Source organism: Mobula birostris, chromosome 19 (genome assembly GCF_030028105.1).
Source record: "Mobula birostris isolate sMobBir1 chromosome 19, sMobBir1.hap1, whole genome shotgun sequence".
Lineage (NCBI taxonomy): Eukaryota > Metazoa > Chordata > Chondrichthyes > Myliobatiformes > Myliobatidae > Mobula > Mobula birostris.
In genome coordinates this window covers 23,291,279-23,312,865 of record NC_092388.1, presented here as the reverse complement: position 1 = coordinate 23,312,865, position 21,587 = coordinate 23,291,279, and the positions used below count along the sequence as shown (strand labels likewise).

General features: G+C 41.1%; 2 protein-coding genes across 4 annotated transcripts in view; one reads left to right on the top strand and one right to left on the bottom strand.

The window, feature by feature from the left end:
* The window catches only part of drosha (drosha ribonuclease III), a 164,247-nt gene extending 158,354 nt beyond the window's left edge, over nucleotides 1-5,893 (bottom strand). For both annotated transcript variants that reach the window (XM_072283348.1, XM_072283349.1), the window contains exons 1-2: nucleotides 5,765-5,893; nucleotides 2,367-3,331 (exon numbers count right to left, since the gene is read on the bottom strand). In XM_072283348.1, coding sequence (XP_072139449.1) covers nucleotides 2,367-3,325 — 959 coding nt within the window. In that variant the 5' untranslated portion in view covers nucleotides 3,326-3,331; nucleotides 5,765-5,893. The remainder of the gene's footprint in view (nucleotides 1-2,366; nucleotides 3,332-5,764) is intronic.
* Nucleotides 5,894-6,395: 502 nt separating this feature from the next.
* Nucleotides 6,396-21,237, top strand: c19h5orf22 (chromosome 19 C5orf22 homolog). 2 transcript variants are annotated; one of them, XM_072283346.1, is made up of 9 exons: nucleotides 6,396-6,547; nucleotides 8,353-8,498; nucleotides 8,644-8,793; nucleotides 9,307-9,787; nucleotides 10,324-10,389; nucleotides 11,668-11,789; nucleotides 15,032-15,098; nucleotides 18,496-18,635; nucleotides 21,018-21,237. In XM_072283346.1, exons 1-9 carry the CDS (start codon nucleotides 6,476-6,478, stop codon nucleotides 21,127-21,129), a joined length of 1,356 nt encoding a protein of 451 aa, XP_072139447.1. In that variant the 5' UTR covers nucleotides 6,396-6,475; the 3' UTR covers nucleotides 21,130-21,237. The 2 variants fall into 2 exon arrangements, with proteins under 2 accessions (XP_072139447.1, XP_072139448.1); XM_072283347.1 differs by having other exon boundaries at nucleotides 6,455-6,686.
* The last annotated feature ends 350 nt before the right edge of the window (nucleotides 21,238-21,587 follow it).

Genomic DNA, 21,587 nt, shown 5'->3' with positions numbered 1-21,587 from the left:
AAAATATTGAGTCCAGGAGATGGGATGGCATGTTGAAGTTGTATAAGATGTTTGTGAGGCCCAATTTGGAGTATCATGCGCAGTTTTGGCCACCTACGTACAGGAAATATGTAAACAAGGTTGAGAGACTACAGAGAAAAATTTCAAGGATGTTGCTGGGTCAAGAGGACTTGAGTTATAAGGAAAGATTGAACAGATTGGAATTTTATTCCTTCGAAAGTAAAACATTGAGAGGAGAGATTTGAAAGAGGTATACAAAATTATGAGGGGTATAGATAGGGTAAGTGCAAGCAGGCTTTTTCCATTGAGGTTGTGTGGGACTACAACCAGAGGTCATGGGTTAAGGGTGAAAGGTAAAAAGTTTAAGGGAAGCATAAGGGGAAATTTCTTTGCTCAGGGTCCTGGGAGTGTGGAACAGGCTGTCAGTACAAGTCGTGCAAGCAAGCTCGATTTCAACGTTTAAGCTAAGTTTGGATAGGTTAACGGATGATAGTGGTATGGAGGGTTATGGTCTCAGTGCAGGCTGATGGGAGTAGACAGCTTAAATGGTTTCAGCATGGACTAGATAGGCTGAAGGGCCTATTTCTGTGCTGTACTTTTCTAGGACTCTAAGACATAGACAGATAAACAACCAACATGTAAAAGAAGACAAAATGTGCAAATAAAAAACTATAAACAGGAGTTGTAAATGAGGCTGTAGGTCACACAGTCAGTTTGGAATTTTGGTGAGTAATGGGTTAGGGTAATGGCTGTTCTTGAACCTAATCATTATATTTATTTCACCTTAAAGTTAAGTGGGACTAATGTCACAGAGGGGTATCCACTCTTCATAACACATCATAATAAAAATAATAACAGTTTAAAATGAATTTCCTAATACCCACAAATATTCTCCAAAATTACACTCTTTCTCAGTTGTCAATAGCTTTTTGGAATTCCTAACTGAAAATCCAAACACAGTCCCAACATATCAAGCACATGATCCGTAAAAGACACTCAGCTTTTGCAGCAAGCAAGCATCAAACCTAAATTAACTTGAACCTCAACCTCTGGTGTCAGCATGGGCCAAGTGCAGGAATACACTTAGCTGTGATGTCCTTCCAAGCATGCAGAATGCCGACATCCATTGCTCAAGGTCAGATCAATTTGAAATTCAATTAATCTGTTACCCTTTCAAAACTTCATACATTCTAAAGTTAAACACAAAGTGGGCCATTTGAACTAAGTATTTGTCTGAAGTACTTTGATCGTGATTAGGCTTTCTAGTCATGGCTCCATCTTTGAGGCTGCATATATTTTCAAGCCTTCTGATGCCACAAACGAACAAGTCCATGCGCCCTGCCCGTGAGCATACAGAATAAACTGCAACACAAGGCTCTTAATCAGGTTAAAATCCAATGCCAAGGTCTTCAATTTTTTTGTGAAAAATCTCAGTACACAAAACTGAAAAAGGAAGAGAAAATAGACATTCTGGTAAATATTATCAAAAGGCTGCCCTACCTCCCTATGTAACGCAATAAAGTGTCAACAGATTAGTCATGTTTAAGGAATATGGATTTTAGCATCTTAGCATCTGACACCATCTCAAGGACATCCTTAGTAAATTATAGCTGAAAGGAGTACAGTAATGGGTTTCAAAAATGGTATGAAAAGACGTACCTCTTAAGTGTTAGTTTGCACATATAAATTACCTAACCTACTCCAAATACTACAAACTGTGAATTATATAATCCGAGTTTAATAATAATCCATTTTTCAGTACATATATTAATTAATTTTTGTTTTTTAAGCCAGTTTCCTTGTTTATTTTATTTTGCTTCGAGATCCAGCGCAGATCAGGCCTTTCCGGTCCAACGAGCTGCAGCGCCTAACAACCCACCTATTTAACCCTTGCCTAATCACAGGAAAATTCTTAACAACCAATTAACCAAATAACCAGTACATCTTTGGAGTGTGGGAGGAAACTGGAGCACCCAGAGGAAATCCACGCAGTGCATGGGGAGAACGTGCAAACCTACAGACGGCACCGGAATTGAACTCTGGAACACCCTTGAACCATGATAGCATTGCGCTAACCGCTATGTTACCATGGCAACCAAGACCAAGATTTGTAAGACCTTGACTACAAAGGAGCTTTTTCAAAATGCTGTTATCGTAGTTTTAACCTCATTCTGAAACTAGCTAATTAACTGCATGGGGCGACTAATAATCAGCAAACACCCTATCACATCCCAAATTGTTTTAGAACCAATGACGTTTGGGAGATTGTTGCAATGTAAAAAGTACAGCAGCCAAATTTCACCGACGATTTCCAGCATTGCAGAAGCAGCTTCTTTTAAAACAAAAGTCCAGTTCCCAGTCCTAACCTGCTGTGATCACGGTTCCTGTGTCGAGGTGGAGATCGTCCCCGTTCGCGACTGGATCTGCGGTGACTGCTCTCCACCCTCCGCCGCTCCGGGCTCCTCGTCCTGTGCTCCCCCCGAGACGAGGACCTGCGCCTGTCGCTGTGGCTTCTGTCGCCATGGCCCCGGCGGTGATGCTCGTGGTGACGGCTTCGCTCGGGCGAGTGCCGGCTGCCGGATGACTTTTTGGCAGGGTAGGGCTGCTTGTGGTGAAAGTGGTCGGGAGGGTGGGGGCCAGGGGTCTGCGGATAGACCGTGGCCGCGGGGCCCTGCTGATAGCCGCTGGGGCTGGAAGTCGGAGGATAGCTGCCTGCATACTGCTGAGGTGGGTAGTGCTGTGAGTAGCCCATTGGGTACGGAGTCTGATAACCCATCTGCTGGGGCGGAACGAGGGGTGGAGGGGGCTGTGTTGGCAGTGATGGTATCATGTGGTGGAATCCAGCTTGCCTATCAGGTGCTCCCGGGACCACGGTTGCTGCATTTGGCAAAGGAGGCACTTGGGTAAAACACGGCAACCCAGGGAAGCCCTGGCGCACCGGCGGGCTGGGAAAAGGAGCCCGTGGGTGCGGAGAGTGATCCTGGATGGCGTTCTGGCGCGTATCCACATCGCTGGCCTGGGGAACGCTGGGAGGGTAGGGCATGAAGCTAGGAGGAGCGTAAGCCGTGCCCGGAGGGTTTGGAAACCGAGGAGGGGGAGGCAGAGGGGGCAGGGGCGGCGGAGGCAGTGCTGGAGGGGCGACCTGCTGCTCATAGGGGAAGAATGGCGGGGGCTGCTGCGGGTGGGGAGGTTGAAAATTTGGAGATTGGTAGCTCTGGTGAGGCATTCTGGTTCCAGAGGTCACCCTACCTCGAGGCCCCCCAACTTTAGGGACAGTGCAATGGCCTGTGTGCATAACTCCAGCTCGTCCTGAATGAAATGACATGATTTCCTTCAAAATAACACAAAATTAATTATTAAAACATAATGCACCAAGACTAACCAGATCTTGATTTACCACATGCACAACATACTTCTACATCCAGTCCACACAAATTCTTTAAAGAAATAACAGAAGAGACTGACCCACACTACAATAAAGATTTACAATGATTTAAAGGAACACTCTTGTTAATCCATTGACTTTCAGAATACCATGCATAGAGGAATACCAATTGGCCAACTATGTCTATGCTACTCTAGTAAGACCGCATTTGGAATATTGCATACAGTACCGGTCGCCCCATCTTTGAAGAGGGTGCAGAAAATGCCGCCTCGATTATAAGGCATGTGCTATTACGAGAGGTTGAACAAATGTGGGTAGGTTTCTCTGGAGTGGTGAAGGCTGAGGGGAGATTTGACTGAGGTTTATAAGATCATTAGAGATACGGATAGAGTAGACTGACAATATCTATCTCCCGGGTTGAAATACAGTATCTAATACCAAAGGGCATGCACTTAAGGCGAGAGGGGATAATTCAAAGTAGATGTAAGGGGCAGTTTATTTTTACACAGAGAGTGGTGAGTGCCCAGAATGTGCTGCCTGGGGTAGAGACGGATACATTAGAGACTTTTTAGAAAATGGAAGGATATGGACACTGCGTAGGCAGAAAAGATTAGTTCAGTTGGCATCTGATTATTAATTGGTTCGGCATAAATTGTGAGCCAAAGACCCTGTTCCTGTGAGGTACTGTTCTATGTTCCCTCTTCCAGAGCTTCTCACTACTTTTATCCCCTGGCCCTTTCTCCATTGCCTTGTAATATTTTTCTTCATCATACATAACAAAATACTTGCTTGAAGTTTTTGTGTATGCATAGTTTTTCATAAATTCTATTCTACTTCCTTATTTTCCAGTAAATGCCTGCAAGAAAATGAACCTCTAGGTATTATATGGTAACATCTACGTACTTTGATAATAAACTTACTTTGACTTTGACAACGGAATCTACCTTCATTAATATCTATAGACAGTACATTCAGATACCAGCCACACTTTATAATCAATGAAGAACATCCAAGTTGCCATTTCTACTGTAGTATGGGAATCACAGAAGCTAATTTTTGACTTACAGCGATTTCCTCAAAAACAGTAACATGACAAAACCAGATGGTCCATCTTACAAATAATGAATGAGGTAATATTGACCAGTCACCAAAAATACTTTTGTATTTCTTTGAAATAGTGCCAAAGGATCTTTCACATCCAACTACAAACAGAAAACTATCGAGTCAGATGGTGTTCTACCACCAAATCTAAGAGTGAACAGCCTAGTAACTAAAATGTTAATAATACTTAATTTTTGTTTTGTGCCCAATGTGAGTATTAATAGGTTTATAATTGTCTTTTTAATCTCTTTACTTTTGTTTAATTATCATGAAATTGACAGCACCGACTCTCTCCTTTTGTATGGACGTCCAATGGTTTCCAGATGTCCCAACAGCAGTACCGGTTAGCAAAAGCATCACATCCAAATTAACAGCCTCCAGGTGGTGGCTGAGAGAAGGAAGGAGATCAAATGATTGTATCTTTAATTAACAGTACTGGCTGAGACAACTTGAGAACTGAACTTTGTACTGTTGTCCGATGTCCATTTCCATATTAGGGACAGAAGAATCTACCCTTTAAGTTTTTCTACAGTGGATAAATCAACTTCTTTAATACTTTACATGGAGAACTTGCATCACAACATCCCACTATGACCTGCTACATATACTCTTTTTTTTTTATAAAAAGCTACTGCTGAACGCCATTCCTTCCAGGACCTACACAGAAATGTCAAAGTTTTCCTAAAATAAAAATGAAATATAGCTTTAGTACAATGAAGCTATTTTAAGGAAACACTGTTCAAAGTTACGGATCGACACTGCATGAACAAAACGGAATTAGCTTTATGTTATATGAACATTACTGTTTTCTAAATAAAAATAAGAATTAGCTCTAATCAGCCAGTAATAAGTTATGTTAGATTGCAATATCTATTTCATTTGTTTACTAATCGATTGTTGTAAACATGCGGCTATGAGATAAATGGTAGAAAATGGCAATCACGTTGCCCGACCCCCAGGAAAGACCGTTTACGAATGGACGGGGTTGGGAAAATGATTATGCTGGAGACAGGAAGAAAACAATCATGCATGTGTAAATTGCGTTTTACGACCTCAAAGCCAAATCAGTTACTTAACAATGATGCATTATTTTGAGGAGCAGGCAAAAGCAACAGGCAGTTTATGCAATATTAAGCCTCCTTAAAATAAATCTGTGTTCTTGAGTTTGTTTTTAAACGTGGCCAGGGAACTCGGGATAAGTCGTCTCCTGGTCTAATTGCTTTACACTCTCCACATTTATTCCACCTGTAGTTACATCACTTTGTGTGTTTCCCTTACCTTAAAGAGAATTCCTTATCCCTAAGCACCACAAATCAATGCATTACTCATGAAACGGATTTTAAGGCATAAAAATTACATATTATCCTGCAAGTGCATGCTGGTGCAAAATTGCTACAACTGTTCCGGTGCTTCAATCACAGGAAACAGAAGCACAACCATCTGAATCTCTCGGAAGTGCTGCCCACGGTCTCTCCCTATTGGCCGCAAGGCGGTAATTCCGTTTAGGGCGGAAAAAAACAATATTTGTTTTCATTTTCTCAGTCTACAGGTTTCCTGTCAAATTTAAATGTAGTGTTTATTTTTAAAATTATAAATGGGGACAAGTTGGAAATATTATTCTGCTCTGACGCATGGACGGGAAAAATACTTGAATATATTTTGGTTTGAATTGGGGAAACTTGAAACGATTTAGATGGAAAAGCCTCCATAAGTATAAATTACCCACAGTAATTTCTCATGATAAAAGACCAGTTTCAGAGGAGATTTATTTCATGTAATCTTTACACAAGCTGTTTTAAACAAACACATGCACCACATAATTGTATTTGTATCAGCACGGGCCGCTTATGGAACAGGACCGGTTTCTGTCCAATCAGAGGAAAGGAAAAGGAGTCCGTCGCAATTTCTGCTTCCTCCGGCCATACTGTGTCAAAGAGAGGGACGAGCCCGGAGCTTTACATTACCCTCTGCGAGTAAGCGACCAGAGCCATGAGCAGCACTACCGCTTGCCTGCGTTGTTATAAAGAGTTGCCCGTGTGGATAGTCGAGGATCATCATGATGTAAGCGCAGCTTCGAGCTGGAACCCGTAGCATTGAAACTCTATCGAACGTTGCCAGGGTATTTAAATTCCATTTGGAATGTTGGAATTCCAATCAGAATGATGCCTCGGGGGAATGGAACTCCGGCCGGAATGCTCCCGTATGTTTTGGTCACTCCTCTATCACCTCCACAAACTGTTGTGTACCGTGATCACACAGCCGAGGCTCACGCTGAAGCACGTAGTTCGGAAATTATTTGCACTGTCTGTGGTGCGACTTTCCGACTCCTGCAGGTGGATGTCAAAATAAAACATGCCAGCGCTCAGAAAGTTCAGGCGTTCAGCTTGGTGTCGACTGGCAGCTATCTTTACGGCATTAATTTATGATTTGACACCTTGCTGCTAGTGTCCTTGTTCACAAAAAAATATTAGTTGTTGCTCGTCAACTTGCACTTTCACCATTAAGTCGAGAGGTGGCAGATGTACTCCAGAAGACACTCCAATAACTTGAAAACAAAAAGCTGATATTGATCTGCAGGAGCGTTGCATTGTTCAGTGTGCTATCCTTCAAACAGAATTTTCCACCTAGCTGCTGTCTGCCTTTCAACTGAATATCAAACGTCAAATATCCGATGGCATTTCTATAACTAAGAGCAGGGCAGATAATCCAGTATTTTGGCAAATCCCTAAATTAGCATCATAAAAAGAGTATTCTACATTACAATAGGTTATTACACTTAAGTGTTTCACTGGTTACAAAGTGCCACAAAGTCTACACTTTAACTTTACTGAAACAATTGCTTGAGTTCGCCGATAATCAGGGCAGCTGCTTACACATTTCCATAAGTAGTAACTTCCTCCAATATTTGATGGATTAATTGTTTTAGAAGATGTACTTGTATTTGCATCCCACAGTTTTCTATGTCATATAGCGTTATAAAATGAGTTAGTTCCTCGGTAGTGTTGTTAATTTTTAAGGATTATACCAGAGATTTCTGGAAAAAAAATTATAGAGATAAGGAGAGACCAGGCGAGAGGCATTGATGAGTCAATAGCCCCAAAAACTTCATTCTATGTTGCTTTATTTGCTAATTCTATACAATAGTAACCTTTTTTTAATGAAATGTGAGTGATGTTATCGAAGTGTGTTGGGCGTGGGGTAAGGTAGGAGAGAGAAAAGGCTTGGAAATTTTGTGTCAGAATTTGGTTTATCAGCTTAAATTGAGAAAGCTCATAATGTATTATCCAGGTATCATTTTCTTTTATCAGTTTTAAGCCTGAGATTGCCTCTAACAAAGTGAGTTTTGGGAGTTTATAAGAGATATATACTCTGGTCTGATTATGATGTGTAGGTGAAATATGAGCTAATCTACAGTAAAACTATTTCTTGTTTTATCTCGGAGATAATTTCTGAACAATACACAAATATCTGAAGTAGCTTTGAGGGTAAGGCAGCATTTATGGGAGGGAAATAGAGTCAAGATTTCAGGTTGAGATCCTTCACTAGTGAGTATTCCCCTTCATGGATGGAATGCCTCTAAGTTTTTTGTGTGTTGTTCCAGATTTCCAGTATCTGCAGTTTCTTCTATTTCCAATTTCTGAACAATGATTTTTTACTTTTATAAGTCCAAGTGCCTAGACGTAGTGCACTCTGGGGCTTTCAGTATCAGGCATACTTTTCCATTAAAGTGAAAATTAACTTCATTAATCAAAGCATGCTCCAAAGAGTCAATAGTGTAACAGCAAAAATATGTAAACTAAATATTTATAGATCAAAATTACTGTATCTAAAATGTCTTCTACCTTCATTATGTTAATGTTTTACAGGTGGTGCCTTACATCTATCGAGCAATTGGTTCAAAACATTTGCCAATTGAAAATATTGCCCTGGTTCACTTGGATTCTCACCCAGACCTCCTGATTCCAATCGATATGTTAGCTGACAGTGTGTTTGATAAAGAGATACTTTTTGGGTAATGCAAGCAAATCGCTTTGTATTTAAAGATTTAACCAATTTGTATTTTCTTCTTCATAAAATAGAGTGTTCTATTTCTAAATATTTTGTGTTTTGGACAAGTAATGGAATTTCCATTTCTCTCCACACTTCTCTTCATCTAGAGACCTGAGCATTGAGAATTGGATCATGCCTATAGTTTATGCTGGCCACTTCTCGCATGTATTTTGGCTTCACCCATTCTGGGCTGAGCAAATCACTGAGGGGAAACACAACTTCGTTGTCGGTAAAGATTCCTCAACAAAAACAATCAGGTATTACAGAAATCATATTAAGAAATCACACTATATCAGCAAGCGTTGTGATACAGGTATGATGATCAGTGCTGAGAATAGTGGGAAAGTTAGATGCATTGTCTTGGCAGATTAAGCAGAATTGGGAATGCAGATAAACAATTATTACAAATTAATTTAACAATTATTACAGTCACCTCTGTTATCAAATCATGGAATTCCTCTTGCCCTACTCACTCTCACTCACCCTCCTCCAAGCTGCTGCCCTCCTCTCGCACCCCTTCCTCCTCTCTCCTCGCAGCTCTTCCTCACCTCTCGCTTCCCACCCCTTCCTCCACTACTCTCTCCCCTCCACTCTGTCACCAACCCTACTCAAATTTAAACCCTAAAATATCTGACAGTATGTAGTTTTTAACTAAGTGATTAAGCAAAAGTAAGGTGTGAGATTCAACTCAGTTCCAATCATAAACATAAGGAGACCTTTGCAGCACAAGATGGTTTCTTTTTTAAACTGATTGTTCTTTATCTGGTCAGGGTTACAAGTACGGAGAGCTACTTCCTGAGTGATGGTCTCTATGTCTCGGAGGAGCTGCTGGAAAACAAGAAGGCACTGGATCTGCAGGTCATCAGAGTAGACCCAACAGAGCCAAACAGCAGAGCCTGTAGGAGGGAAACTGGAGAATCTGTTGCCAAGAAACCAAAGCTGGACCATTCGGCTAGAAAAGACTTATGTGATTCAGTCTGTCCCACAAGCTCCAAAGTGAATGCTCCGCAGGTCAAATACAAACTTAGCAATCATTGTTCGGGAGCAGGATCAGCCACTGCCATTGAGAGTGCTTTTTTGGAAACTGGTCAGCCACGTAAAGCAGCACCAACCTGTGAGATTGAACAGCATCACCAGGATGAAACTGTTAAGGATCTGCTTCATGTATTAGAGAAACAGAAAGCCTACATCCTAGATATTGACTTGGATTTTTTTTCGGTTAAAAATCCCTTTAAAGAAATGTATACAAAGGTGAATTTTTTTTTTTTTTTTTTTGCTTTGATCAGTTTTCCTGTAAGGTTTCTGTGGCCCATCTGTCAAGTACTGAGGGAGTGTTGTGCTGTTGGACTGGCTGCTCGCAGGCAAGAAATGAAACTGATGGGCCAGCGCCCATCTCAGATTTAAAAGATCTCGTGACACTAATTGAAGAGCAGGGTATTCTCCCTGATGTTCAGATAGGTTCAACTGAACCTATCTGTTAATCGTCATCACTTGATCTGTACATTATCATTAGTTTGTAGTGTATATATGGGAGCCTGCTGAATGCAAATTGGCCAAGTTTTCTAAATTATGGTGACTACACAGCAAAGCTTTCATTGGCTGTACAGTACTTACGCTATTCTCAGGTGCTGAAAAAAATCTTCAGAAATGTAACTATTTCTGTCAATGTTAATGTGATCCAAGTAAACGTAATGTTTTACCTCAAGAATTTCTAATGGCTTTTTGTTTGGCTGAAATCCTTGCCAGTATATAAATACAGAATCATTTTAATTTTTTTCCCTCAACAGGATGAATATGAAATTCTCAAGCAATTGTACAGTTTTACCAAGCCTGACTGGGAAGAGACAAATGAGGTACATGATGATCAAAGCATGATACTATTAGTTTTTATTTATTTGTTCTCAGGATATGAGTTTTGCTAGGGAGAACATTGATTGCCCTGTTGCCCTGAAGTTTGTGACTTGTTTGGCCATTTCAGAGGGCAGTTAAGAGTTAATCAAGTTGTGGCTCTGGAGTTCCACAATAGCGAGACCAGGTATGATGACAGATTTCTTTACCTCAATGATCCAGTTATATCAAGGTTATTGTTATTGATACTAGCTTTTTAATTACTTCAGTTCACATTCCCAGCTATGATTAGATTGGAGCTTCAAATCAATATTCCAATATTCCATTCATTTGGTAGTCTGCCGTATTTTGTAACAAAAGGCAGCATGAAATTTATGTCTGTGAACCAGATTAAGAAATTGAATTAAATGTTTTCTTAACTGCTTCAGATTCTAATTAGCTTCTTAAATTTCCTTTCTTAAATGTCAGTTGTTTGCAAAAAAAAAAATCGTCTTAAACTTTAATATCAGGTCAATCATTGCCTTGTGTCTATAAACCATGAAGTTAATACAGAAGCTGTTCTATTTAAGTCCTAATCTAAACTTATTCTATATTCAGGGTTATTTTCAAATGGAATGTGTAAATTTGTTGATAATTTAACTCTAGAATTGAAATATTTATGCTGTCTTGCTCTATTTTTAATGATCTGATCACAAATAAATTATATATTAAATTTTATTTTTCCCTATATCTTGGAGGTAGTAAAAGAGAAGTTTTGCTGTGTTTGGACAGAAGTTAAAATCGTGTAACTTGTAACTGAGTTTAATTGATATCCAAGTACTCTTAGCACAAGGTGAGGTGAGAAGGATTGGCCATGGCATCAAGGCAACGTTTAACCAGCTCTCGTTTAATTCAGAAAATATTCAGGTGCACCTCATTAAGTTGTCCTTAGTTTATGGGATTTATGGAGAATGTTGATGTATTATTGTGGGAGAGTGAGAGAGACTAGGACCAGAGGGCACAGCCTCAGAAAAGAAGGACATCGCTCTAGAATAGAGATGAGGAATATCTTTAGCCAGAGGGTAGTGAATCTGTGAAATTTATTGTCCCAGACATCTGTGGAGGCCAAGCCATTGGATATGGCCTCCTATGAGCCTAATTCCATCCCTATGTGTTATGCTCCTTTCTTTCCTTGCAGAGTACCAGTTTGCCAGATGTATTCTTTGCACATTGAGAGTGAGGTGACTGGAGGTTCAAGTACTGTAGTTTAAAATAATACAGATCTGCACATTTATTGTGTCCAGGAGGCCGTAACTGATTGTGTGGAAGCCCGGACAAGGCAACTGGAAGATATGGAAGCAGCATTTGCAGATTTGTGTGATGACGACAGCGAAGAGAACATAAAGAAGTGGTCAGCAATCCCTGGGTAAGTGAAATAACTCTTATCTATGGCACAGCCTGTGGTTGTTTCTCTGTCAAATTTAGCTAAATTGCTTTTTATTCTATTGCCTGCTCTTAATTCTCCTCCATGAATCTTTCTCCCTCTGTTTCCTGTTGTCAGCTGCTTGTCCCCTATCGTACCCCCCTTCAAATATGTCCCACCTTCTTCTGTGATGAGTGCAGAAACCAGAGAATTACTGATTCAGTCTTCCCTTCTCTTGTGCAACTCTAGTTCAAGCTTTCAGGGCATTCTTGCCTCTAAGTTAGATGGTTATGTGGTCAAATTTCGTTCCATTACTCGAATGCAAAAAGAAAGGCAAATAGATGGTGAGGTCACAAGTCCATCTTATTGTATTAGGGAACTATTCAATGGTCTTATAACAGCAAGGGTAGAAGCTGTCCTTGGTTTGACACTTCTGTATCTTCTGCCGAATGGGGGAAGAGAGACTATCTGGGGTGGGTGGGATTTTTGATTACGTTGGCTGCTTTAATGAGGCACTGAGAATTTGGTGCAGTTAATTTGTACAGGCTTTTATGCCCCGGATGTATGTGTTCTTGTTCCATCCACATCACCACAGATTATTCAACATTTCTTTCCTGTTATTTTCAATTTCTTGTTTTGATTTTGTGCTCAAATCTAGTATTTCCTACAAATGGAAACATTTTCTACGTCTACCCTGCCAAACCCACTCACCATTTTATTGCCTCTATCAAATAACCTCTCAATTATTCATGAGAATCTGAAATATAGGATTTCCCAATGGCCAGTTATTTGAATTGCTTTGCTTATTCCCATTCTGACATGTTGGTCCATGGCCTACACCTCTACCACAATGAGGCCACGCTCAGGTTGGAGGAGCAACGTTTCAAATTCCTTCTAGGTAACCTTCAACCTGATGACATGAACATTATTTTATCTAACTTCAGGTAATTTGTTTTCCCCCTCCTCTATCCTCCTTCTTCAACTCCCCACTCTGGCCTGTTACCTCTTCTCACCTGCCTATCACCTCCACAGGTGCCCCTCCTTCACTTTTTCCAATGGTCCACTCTCCTCTCCTACCGGATTCCTTCGTCTCCACCCTTTTGCCTTTTCCGCCTATCTCTTCCCACCTTCTTACTTCGTGCCCCTTCCCCCACCCACTTGGCTTGACCTATCACCTTCTAGCTTGTCCTCCTTACCCTCCCCCCCCCCACCTTCTTGTTCTGGCATTCTCTCCCTTCCTCTCCAGTCCTGATGAAGGGGCCCAGCCCAAAACGTCCACTGCTTACTCATTTTCGTAGATGCTACCTGACCTGTTGAATTCCTCCAGTATTTTGTGTGTGTTGCTCTGAAATATAGCAACCGTCTTTTTGTTTTGAAGTTTGGTTATCCTTTTGCGATGTCCCAAACCCTTTACAAGCAATAAAGCTAAAACAGCATTTTGTTAAACAGGAAAAAGAACACCTTGGTATTTTTCTTTAAATTTAGTTATTCTAATTTTGTTCAAGATGGTTCAATTTAAAAGAGTGCCAGAACACAAGAGATATGTCACTGGTGTACTCAATTTTAAGGGTGAAAAGTTTGGTTAAGAACATAAGAATAGGAGCAGGAGAAGGGGAGGGGGGAAGTGATTTTTTTTCCCTCTTACTATTCCTAATCTCTACCTGGATGTATTGAACATTCTGCTGCTTAAATCTTGTATCATCTCTCACTATCACCCTCATCTTATCCTTAATTAAGAGCGCTAGTCCACCTCCTCTACCTTCCTCAAGATTCAAGTTTTTCTGTCATATACATTGAAACATACAGTGAAATGAATCATTTGCGTTAACAACTAACACACCTGAGGGTGTGCTCAGGGCAGTCTGCAAGTGTCGTCACATATTCAAGCACCAACATAGGGTGCTCACAATGCTTGGCAGAACAACACAAAACACAACAAGAAACAAAACAACAACAGCAAAACAAACAGCATTCCCTCCCCCAACCACACACAGATACACAATCCTTTAAGGCCTCTTGCTTCTAGCGGACTCGGACCTGCAGACTCTGAGCTTTGACCTCTCCAGCAGACTCGCAGAGAGCTGCACATTTGGCCTCGACTTGCGGACTTCTGAACCAACCCGGCCTTCGATCCTCAGCATCAACCCCAGGACACGATTATCACCAAACAGTAGGCCTCAGCTCTGGACTCAACAATGCAGGGATGGTAAACACTAGGCCTCAAACTCCAGTTTCACCAATTCGCAAACACAGGGAGTCACTTGTTCCTCCTGCCCACAAGGAACTTAGACTCCAGAACCCACCTGAGGTGGCCTTCGTCCACTCTCTACCAGCTCAAATCTGACGTCTGACCATGGATATCCTACGTTTGCGTCACCTGCATTTGAATGTGGAGAGGAGACTTGGACTCTTCCTGACCTCTAATTCCCCCTCATCCTTGTCCTGACCCCTAACTCTCCTCTTTGTCCTGAGAGCTATCCTTGTGAACCTAAAAATCAATTTTGAAAACATCTAAATCTGAGCTGCAACTCAATTGAGGTTGTAGCTCAACACCATCTTAAAATCATTCCTTTTTTATTCTTCAAAAATATATGAAGCTACTTAGCATTTAATTCTCAATCATCACCACCCTGCTGCTACATCTTGGTAATGACTACTAAATCATACCACTTTATAGTGATTTGTGCCATAATTTCAGACCATGTCAGATGAAGTGCGCATACACTCATTGTCCTTTTAGAATCTAGTCATCTTATTGTCTTTTACAAGATTTTTCTCATCGATAAAGGAATTTGAGTTTAAACATAGAAGCATAGTGCACAAAAAAATAAGCAATGATGTTAAACATGCAATACTGGTCAACCCCTAACTGCTTACTTGTAGTAAATCTGAATGTCACACTTTAGAAATGATGTGAATGCTCTTGGAAAAAAAAACATTGATTAAAGAAAAATTAAATGCTGTTGAATTTGAGCTAAATACTTTATGAATTTAGTATCAGATGAACTTAGATGAATTTAAGTATTAGATAAAACTATAATCCTAAGAGGGAAGGAAAATACTTCAAAACTCAGTTAATGAAGGTCAAACAAGAGGATTTAAGGAGAATATTGTGTAGTTTACTCTTCCGTTTCCATAGCTTGTGCTTGCTTCTCAGAACATTGCGCTATTTTGATTTGTTTTCCAAAAAGTCATCCTTGCATGTTACAGTCATTGTCTCACTGGAGTTTGGGCTTTGTTTGTAGAATGGAAAAGCTTGGAGAGCTCGTGTTCAGCCTGAAGGAGAGAATGGGAACACCTGACTATGAAATGGTAAGTTCAGCCACATCGACTTTCAAACCCACCTCACTAGCTAGGGAACTTAGCTTTGGTTAATTAAAGAAACTGAGAATAAAATGATAGGAGCACTGAATGTCATTTAGGGAACAAACATACCACCTAGTTCAGTCACATCTTCAGGGGAAGGAATCAGTCTTTGCCCCATCCATTTCCCACATGCCTTCAGACCATATCAGGGTGTGATTGTTTCTTCTACTGTTCTCTAAATGGCTTAGCAAGCCATGCAGTTAAACAGGCAACTGGGCACAAGCATTGAAAGCTGGCTGCCTTCATCTTCCTGATAATTGTTTTATCATCCTTGTTGTAAGACTACTGAAACCAGAAGACATTTAAATTTAACTATTCTCTTCATAATAAAGGTCTTGTGTAAGATCACAATCCATTTTGACAGGACTGAAAATTTTGCATAATTTTTCATTCTATTGAATTGATTTCTATCGACACACACAATACAGAAGGAAACCATCAGCCTGTCGTGTCTATGCTGAATATTGGTTATTAATCAGGAACTGGGATCTCTCCCCATAGTCCTGTAGATAGCTTCCATTCCTATATTGTCTTGAGAAAGATTCAGCTTTGTTCAGATTCGGCCTTTTGTCTAGTGCATTCCAATCACAGCTTGTGTTTTAAGCTGAAGTGAACGCTCATGTCACCTCTGAGCCTTTTGCTAATTCCTTTAGTTGTGCCCCTGACTCCAAACTGAAAGGCAGGAATATGAGTGAAAATTTAAGCACAAGTTTTTTTGATTGGCTTCTTAAAATGTACATCTTTTTTCAAGCTTTTACCCTTATCTATTTTAATGTTTATTATGCATCAGGAGCAGATTATTATTTGGTCCTGCGAAGCACCTGTTAACATGAAGGTCTGTCAGAAGTGCTATGTAAATGTAGTTTTTCAGTGATAATGATGCTAAGCCATGTATGCCAGCAGAGATGCCGTCACTGGAAAAGCCCTTCCCACCATTGAGCACATCTACATAAGCACTGCCATAGCACCCATCACCAAGATCCCCCACCACCCAGGCCATGCTCTCTTCTCTCTGCTGCCAATCAGGAGAAGATACTTGGGTCCCACACCACCAGGTTCAGGAACAGTTATTATCCTTCAATCATCTGGCTCCTGAACTAGTGTGATTAACTGATCACTAAACACAACCTATGGACTCACTTTCATATTCTGTACAACTCAGATTATTTGATTACTTCCTGTCTCAATCGTGTATAGAATGGATAACAGGCTTTTCATCCTCGACCAGTTCAAGGCCAAGAACGAGGCCAGTACCACCACTATCACGGAGTTTCAGTATGCGATGACAACACCATTGCTGCACGCTCTGAAGAAGCCCTCCAATGTATCCCAAATGCCTTTGTCAAGGCATGTAGAGCCCTGGGGCTTGTTTCGAATATAAAAAAGATACAGGTCCTTATCAGCCACCTCCCAACCAACCATTTTCCTGTCCCTCCATAAAAGTTGACAATATCACCATTGAAAATGTAGATTCTTTTCCCTACCTTGGCAACACTGTCTCCTCAAAAGCAGATATTGACTCAGAGGTTAACCATTGCCTGAGTAGTGCTGGTGGAGCCTATACAAGATTAAGGAAAAGAGACTTTGAAGACCACATCCTACAGGTCTAAACAGAACTTTTGGTCCATAGAGTAGTTGTCCTTCCTACATTACGATATGGAGCTGAATCTTGGACCAACAACAGTGGACACCTGACATCCCAGGAACAACACCACCACCAAAGAACATTAGGAAAGATTTTGAGGATCAGCTGGAAGGACCGACGCACTAACACTAGCATAGTGAAGGAGGCCAACATGGACAGAACTTCCACGACGATACAGCAACACCAACTCCGATGGGTAGGTCAGGTCGTTCGGATGCCTAATTCAAGTCTCCCCAGACAGATCCTTTACTCCCAGTCGAACAAAGGTCAGTGAGCCTCTAGTGGGCAAAGGAAATGCTTCAAAGATGACATCAACATCAGCCTGAAGAAATTCAATATTACATCTGAGAACTGGGAGGACACCTGGAGGAAATCTGTTCAAGAGGGAGCAGTACTACATGACAGCGACCTCTGCTGTACCGCAGAGAACAAGTGGCAGCTGCGAAAGGGGAGAACGAACAACTAAAACCCCCAAACACTAACCACAGCCATCATTTACTCGTGTCCACACTGCACCAGAATATGTGGATCCCAGATCGGCCTCTACAGCACCTGAGGACCCACTAGTACCCAACTCCTTGGGAGAAAATCTTAACAGCTCAAGTGATCACACGACTACTACTAGTATGTTTCTTTTTGTATTTGCACTGTTAATCTTCTTTTGCACACCAGTTGCTTTTCAATCTTTGTGTGTAATTTTTTGTTAATTTTATCATATTTCTTTGTTCTACTGTTAATGCCTGCACAAAAATTAATCTCAGGGTAGTATATGACAACATATAGGAGGGGTGATTGATAAGTTTGTGGTCTAAGGTAGAAGGAGTCAATTTCAGAAAACCTAGCAGATTTATTTTCAACATAGTCCCCTCCTACAGGTACACACTTAGTCCAGCAGTCGTGGAGCATACGGATCTTGGACCTCCAGAAAGTGCCCACAGCAGGGGTGATTGATAAGTTTGTGGCCTAAAGTAAAAGGAGATGAGTTATACAGCTCTCTTTACATGTACATGCAGGTCAACTCTTTGAGTGATTATGCAGAAATTTGAAGTTAGTAACTCATCAGGGGTGATTGATGTTTGTGGCTTAAGGTAGAAAGAGATGAGTTATTAACTTCAAACTTTCTGCATAATCACTCAAAGAGTTGAACTGCATGTGCATCTAACAGGAGCTGTATAACACATCTCCTTCTACCTTAGGCCATGAACTTATCAATCACCCCTGCTGTGGACACTTTCTGGAGGTCTGTATGCTCCACGACCGCTGGACTAAGTGTGTAAATGTAGGAGGGGACTATGTTGAAATGTGCTTGGTTTTCTAAAATTGACTCCTTCCACCGTAGGCCACAAACTTATCAATCACCCCTCGTATGTACTTTGATAATCAATTTACTTTGAACTTCGAGCTACTGAATTTGACCCTGTCCCCTGCTAGGTCTCTCATTAAAAGCCCATCATCCACCCCTCCCCCCCACGGCCCCATGAATTATAAGACCAGTTTCAGAGTTTTCTCCGCTCCACTCTAAAATGAGCATTTTCCCTCTCCCTGTAAAATAGTAACTACCTCATTTACTCACAAGGTGGGAGCAGTTATGTTTATGGTTCAGTTGCAAATTAAAGTTTGCACCTGTTGCATCTAATTTATTCCTTCTGCCTCATTGTTTCAGCTTGTATTGACATGTTGACTGCTTCTTGGTTTCAGGTTCACCAGGCAGGTCTGACCTGTGATTACTCAGAGCTCCCACATCACATTAGCACAGAGGAAGAGATAGATAATCTCATGTCGTCTGTGAAACAGCTCCTTGAAACATTACCAAAGCCAACTCTGATAACAATAGCACGGTATGAAAGTTACTTCAATGCAGAGCAGGGTGTGAAACATAGAGATTTATGCTATGATTTTGGCTCTTATTCAGTCTGTGAGCACAATGTCTTAAAGCAGGTGAACCCGGATTGGTGGGATATAATAAAACTGTCTTCCACAGAAGCATGCATTTACTATACCAGATAGTCAGTGGTATTGCTTAATGCTCTGTCTCCTCTTCACAGAGATGAGCTTCAGTCCAATGCTGACAGAAGTATATTGCTCTGTTGTAAGGTTCCATGTAGAGCTGCCAAAATTTCCATATGACATTACTGACAATTCAAGGATTCCCGTGCAAACGTGGAACTCCTGAACTTAACTTCTAAACTAAGCCAGAGATTTCCTGGCTACTCTCTGCTTCTGAACTTGGCAGTCGAGCACTGAGCGGGAACTCACTGAAATTCCCCAGAGTTACACTGAAGAATTTGGTCTCAATCCTGCACCAAGTCAGACTGGGTGCAAGGTGGTGATTTCAGGACCATGAGGAAGAAAAGCAAGAATAAGGTGGTTATTTTAATGATGTTTGTTTAATTTAACTTTTAATTAAGGGTTTTAATGTTTTTATTTGATCTTGTATACTTTATATTCAATTATTTGATTGATTCTTTTGAAAGTCTTTGGGCAAGGGAGTGGGTGAACGAAACTGACAGCTTTGGCAGATGGCAAAGAAGGTAACAAGACTTTGAATTTTATCAAAGATTTCTAGAGGCAGTTTACGGAGAGGTCTGAGAAAATGGAAGGTGAGATTAGGTGACAAGAAGAATATTAATTTCTGCCAGCTGCAATAGGATCCCAGCACCACTTTCATCTTCCCTTTCCTACCCCCATTCTGCTTTCTATAGGAACTGCTCTCTCCCTGGTTCATTCATCCTCTGGCACTGTCCCCTGCAAAAGGAGGTGCAGCATTTCTCCTTCCACCACATAGGAACCTAAATGGCTCTTTCTGGTGAGGCAGAGATTCACATTTGCCTCCACCAATCTTGTCTACTGCACTTGATGTGATCTCTCCCACATTAGTGAATGCCAGGTATACCCAGGGAAACCATTCAGCAACACATCTTTCCCCTGCAATTACCATCCTGAGCCCATGCTTACAAGGAACTCCTATTTCAGCTCCCATTTCTATTCACACTCCAACCTGTCAGATTCCTGAATTATTGGGGATAATTTCACTCACCTCAGCTCTGAAATTATTCCACTACCTATGAATTCACTGTCAAGGACTCTACAACACATGTTCTCAATAATATTTATTTACTTGTTTTTTAAACAAATTGCACCGTTTATCTTTCACTCATTGGTTGTTTGACAATCTCACCTTCTGATCCATCCAAGTTTCCCCCTCCCCCACCTGGTTCCATCTGCCATTTCATTACCAGCTCTCCTCTCTCATCCCCAGTGTTTCCCCGTCCATCATCTGTCCCTCATCTTATTCTATTTATCAGAGTTCAGCATCTGTATCCTCTTGTGTTTCAACTATCACCTTTCAACCTCTAACTCCATCTCCACCCTCCCTTCCCCACCAAACTTCCTATGACCCTTTTTATTTTTCCCTCTCCTGCCTGTCTCTACCTATCAATTCCCACGCCTAACCCTCTCCCTTCCTCTGTCTCTCATCTCCCATCTCCAATTCCATCACTAGTCTCCATCCCCTACCTGGCTCTATCACCCTATCGCCCTTACTTCATCTGGTTCCACCATTCACTGCCAATCCCTGACTTGCCCTACTCACCTCTTAATACTGGCCCTGTCCCTTGGTACTCATATCAAATGATGTGAATCTCAATGCAAAATGTTGCCCATCCCATTGGCTCCACAGATGCTGATCAACATGCCAAGTTCCTCTAGCAGTTTATTTGTTGCTCCAGAATACAGCATCTGCAGTGTCTTTTGTCTCCAAGACAATCTTTACGTAAAACTTTTTTTTCCCTCTCTATAGTTGCTGCTGACTTCTTGACAATTTCCTGCGGTCCCTTTTTATAATTACTTTGCCATTGATTTTATTGAAACATCAGTTGCCCATTTGCCTCCTCAGATGCTGCTCGACTTGCTAAGTCCCTCCAGTATTTTGTGTTCGCTTGTAGATTCCAGCTTTTACTATCTCTTGAGCCTCCATTAATCCAAATGTCTAAGGTGATATTTGCCCTTAATGCAAAATGTAGATAATTTACAGAGACAAGGGACTGCAGATGCTGGAAATCTGAAGCAATACACAAAGGCACCAGAGGAAAGCAGTAGGTCTGGCAGCATCTATAAGGGGGGGGGGGGTTAAGATAATTTATAGTTAAGTGAGTAACTCCTTCAGCCTTTCTGTAATTCATTAGATGCTTTCAATAACCCATGCATTGTTACTGTTTCAGGTCCAGCTTGGATGATTACTGTCCTTCTGAGCAGGTGGACTCCATACAAGAGAGAATGTTGAAAGTGCTGCGGACCAGCTATGGCTCTTTAGATGTTCACCTGGAGTACTGAGTGTGTCTGATTTCCCTGTACTCTTGCCAGAATGACCAGAGTCAGATTTCTGTTAAACTGATCGAGCAAAATATTATTTAAAGAATAAATCCTAATTTTTAACAACCACTACTCGTGTAATGCTTTTCTGATGCTTTTCCTTCAACTATGCAATTCATAATGAATTCTAAGTGACGGATGATTTTATGTGTTTTGCAGCCCTTAGTGACATGCTGTGGATGACAAAAGGCATTTGTTTAGTTTCTCAAGATAGTTTTAATTTTACTTATATTTGGAAAGATCAAATCAGTTGCTTAAGATTTTTTGTCACATGCACATCAAAACATACAGCGAAATGCGTTACTTGCATGAACGGCCAACACAATCTGAGGATGTGTTGGGGACAGCCTGCAAGTATCAGTGTGCTTCCAGCACCAACATAACATACCCGCAGTTTACTAACCATACGTCTTTGGAGC

What these genes read in the sequence shown, in the direction of transcription:
- c19h5orf22 (XM_072283346.1), top strand. Translation starts at nt 6,476, where the DNA reads ATGAGCAGCACTACCGCTTGCCTGCGTTGTTATAAAGAGTTGCCCGTG. An exon ending in ACTGGGAAGAGACAAATGAG is followed by an intron (nt 10,390 to 11,667) that starts GTACATGATGAT and finishes TATTGTGTCCAG; the next exon opens with GAGGCCGTAACTGATTGTGT. An exon ending in AAGTGGTCAGCAATCCCTGG is followed by an intron (nt 11,790 to 15,031) that starts GTAAGTGAAATA and finishes CTTTGTTTGTAG; the next exon opens with AATGGAAAAGCTTGGAGAGC.